This window comes from Cryptomeria japonica, chromosome 10 (assembly GCF_030272615.1).
Source record: "Cryptomeria japonica chromosome 10, Sugi_1.0, whole genome shotgun sequence".
In the NCBI taxonomy this organism is placed as follows: domain Eukaryota; kingdom Viridiplantae; phylum Streptophyta; class Pinopsida; order Cupressales; family Cupressaceae; genus Cryptomeria; species Cryptomeria japonica.
This window is the reverse complement of record NC_081414.1, coordinates 687087799-687091027: the sequence shown is the minus strand read 5'-3', so window position 1 is coordinate 687091027 and position 3229 is coordinate 687087799. Positions and strand designations below refer to the sequence as shown.

Below are 3229 nucleotides of genomic sequence, written 5' to 3'. Positions count from 1 at the left end.
GTTATAATGATTTTGTGTCAAATTAAATATTAACTAAATAGATGTATATAGTATTCCAATCTTATTGAATGAAATGGACAACTTTTTAGACATATCTTATTTCATTATCTTATTAACATTATGATATTTTTAAAAAATGAAAAAAAATTTAATACTACAAAAAGAAAGTGGTTTAAATCTTTTTTATATCTAATATCTTTATTTTATTTATATGAATAGATGTAAATAGTGTTCCAATCTTATTGAATGAAATAGACAACTTTTTGGACATATCTTATTTATATTATGATTTTTTTTAAAATATTAATTTTTAATACTACAAAAAGAAATTGGTTTCAATCTTTTTGGTATATAATATCTTTATTCTATTTACAAAAAATTGATATAAATAGTGTTCCAATCTTATTGAATGAAATAGACAACCTTTTAGACATAACTTATTTCATTATCTCATTATAATTTTTTTAGGAATATTATGTTTTTATGTTACACAAGTTAATCGATTCTAATCTTTTTGATATCTTATATCTTTATTATATTTAAGTGAATAGATGTAAATAGTGTTGCAATTTTATTAAATGAAATAACCAACTTTTTAGACGTATCTGATTTCATTATCTTATTAACATAATAGATTTCTTAGGAATATTATTTTCTTAGGTTACACAAAGAAATTGGTTCCAATCTTTTTTATTCAATGATATTTCAATTTATTAGATTTGTAATTATAATTAATAATTATTATTAATTTTATTCTTTTTAATAAAATCCAATGAAGGGACTTTTGAAATGTAGGTCCCATAATACTAATATCTAACTAGGTAGCACTCAACAATTTCTCTTCAATCTACTAAGCAAATCCCATAAAAATAATTTTATAACAAAACTAAACATAAAATGTGAAAAATAGACAAAAATTAATTTTATATCAGATAGTTTATAAGTGTAAGGAAACTTATTTCATTAAATAATAGAAATATATATAATCTCAATTGGCTTCACGAATCTCATATGAATATCGACCCGCTCAAATTTGACTAAACAAATATTCTCATACCTTAAAATCAAAAAATAATATTTCTTACACGCCACAAATAGAAAATCAACATTATTAAATGTACCAAATCCTCAGATTAAAAGAATGCTCAAGGTTAAAAAAAAATAGGAGAGATGTTTCACAACAAACACCTTTTTTCCAATTAAAAACTAAAATTAAACGTGACGGGAGTCCACATATTCAAAAAGTCGTATTTAATCCTTGACATTTTGGGCACGGAAAAGATTAAAATGATTCTTAATAATACACCCAATGCTTAGAATTTGAATTATCCAATCGCCTCACTTTGTCAAATTTGTCTGGTTCTCAGGCTATCAGTTTACTAAACTTTGTACGAAAAATGCAATAGAAAAAAAAAAATCACAGCCCATATTACATACAACTCTTTTTTCTTTAATCCATCCAACAGTGACATAATTAAACTTAATATTTCAGAGTTCCAAATGTGAATTCAATTCACATGCAAAGATGCGTTACGTGTCTAAATTTTGCATGTAAGTCGTGTTGATCCATCGTGCTTCGCCAACAGATTCAGTTTTCAACTTACCATATAAGCAACTTATCCACAATTGCATGCCCTCTCATGCAACTTTTGTTTCGTTTGTTTTGGCTTTACGTGCAAAAGAGGCGCATTTTTATCCACCAGAGTTTGTCTCGTTCTGCTCTCATAACAGACTCGAAATTCCTCTATAAATCCCATTTCAGCCTTCAAAACCATTACAGATTATCTTCCTGTATAAATCCCATTTCAGCCATGAAAACCATTACAGATTATCTTCCTGTATATATCCCATTTCAGCCATTAAAACCAATACAGATCAACTTTCTGTATATATCCCATTTCAGCCATTAAAACCAATACAGATCAACTTTCTGTATATATCCCATTTCAGCCATTAAAACCAATACAGATCAACTTTCTGTATAGATCGTTCTGGTCTTGATGGGTAACGTACTGCGAGGAGTTCTAAAGAACGAACGTCGTCGACGAATAAGAGTTATGAAAGTCGACGGAACGGTGATAAAATTGTCGACTCCTGTGTCTGTTAAGGAAATTGTGGGCATTCATCCAGATCATGGGGTTTTCGACGCAGAATCTGTTCGTCGACTGGGGATTCACAGTCAACCTCTTCCAGAAAGATCGGAGCTTCACGGCGGTCGACTGTATTTTCTGATTCCTCTTCCTCAAAATCCAAGGCCTTTTGCAAGGGCCTCTTCTGACAAGATTCTTACTGCGGCTTCTAGGTCCCGTCAATTGCAGCTTTCTCGCAGAGCTCTCTCTAACAGAGATTTGACGAAAGGAGAGTTTGATAGAGGGGTGCAGATTTTTTCTTCGGGTGTTGATGGATCGACTATGCGTGTGAAGCTTCGTCTTCGCAAGGATGAGCTTGCAAAGTTTCTGTCCGGAGACGGGAAGTCTGTGGTGGAAGAGCTTGTGGGTCCTGCGATCCAGCAGGCTATGGAAAAGAAGCAGGGAGTTTCGATCTCGCGACCTCCCAGTTTTGGGTGGAAGCCTAGTTTGGATAGCATCTCTGAATCCAAAAACGCTAGTCCAGTAACATCTTCAAATCATTTGGTCTTGTAATTTGCTTCACTTTCATGCAACTTAGAGGATTTTTTTTCCTTTTTTTTGACTCATCTTAGTTGTTCTTTTGATTTTTTAAAGTCTTTTTCTTTTTTCCCAAAGATCTGCACTTGTCCAATACTGTGAATTTCTTTGGGTATAAAAGAATCGGCTAAAACAAATCAAATGACCGTTTTAACACAGAGAGAAACAAGAACAAGGAAATCTTCAACATAAAAAGAAAATGGAGGGCATAGGATTCCATGAAATTTGTACTACACAGTGCCAAGGCACGTCCGTCTCAATAAAGGAGTTTCGAAAATGACAGTGTCCCAAATCTTATCTCTTTGGTTTTTTTTTTCTTCCATGAGAATGTTCTTGCACCTTTGTACCTTCTGGATTCTTTTGAAAAAGAGAAAAAAACTATTCATTTTCTGTATGATATAATTGAAGATCATTATGTATTGTTTTTAAAATAAAATAGATAGATGGAAGAGTTAAAAAGGGACAGGAGGGGAGGAGGGGATACATGATTTGTACAATATTCAGAGTTGAATCCTTTCGTTCAGATCAATTATCTAAACATTTTAATAATTTCATTTTCATAT

At 31.5% G+C, this 3229-nt stretch overlaps 1 protein-coding gene across 1 annotated transcript; it reads left to right on the top strand.

Moving 5' to 3' along the window:
• Positions 1 to 1676: 1676 nt before the first annotated feature.
• LOC131063429 (uncharacterized protein At1g66480) lies at positions 1677 to 2943 on the top strand. Its single transcript, XM_057997234.2, has one exon. The coding sequence runs from the start codon at positions 2001 to 2003 to the stop codon at positions 2640 to 2642; it is 642 nt and encodes a 213-aa protein (XP_057853217.2). The 5' UTR covers positions 1677 to 2000; the 3' UTR covers positions 2643 to 2943.
• The last annotated feature ends 286 nt before the right edge of the window (positions 2944 to 3229 follow it).

Bases quoted from the DNA above. Each gene is read 5' to 3' on its own strand.
- LOC131063429 (XM_057997234.2), top strand. From the start codon at position 2,001: ATGGGTAACGTACTGCGAGGAGTTCTAAAGAACGAACGTCGTCGACGA.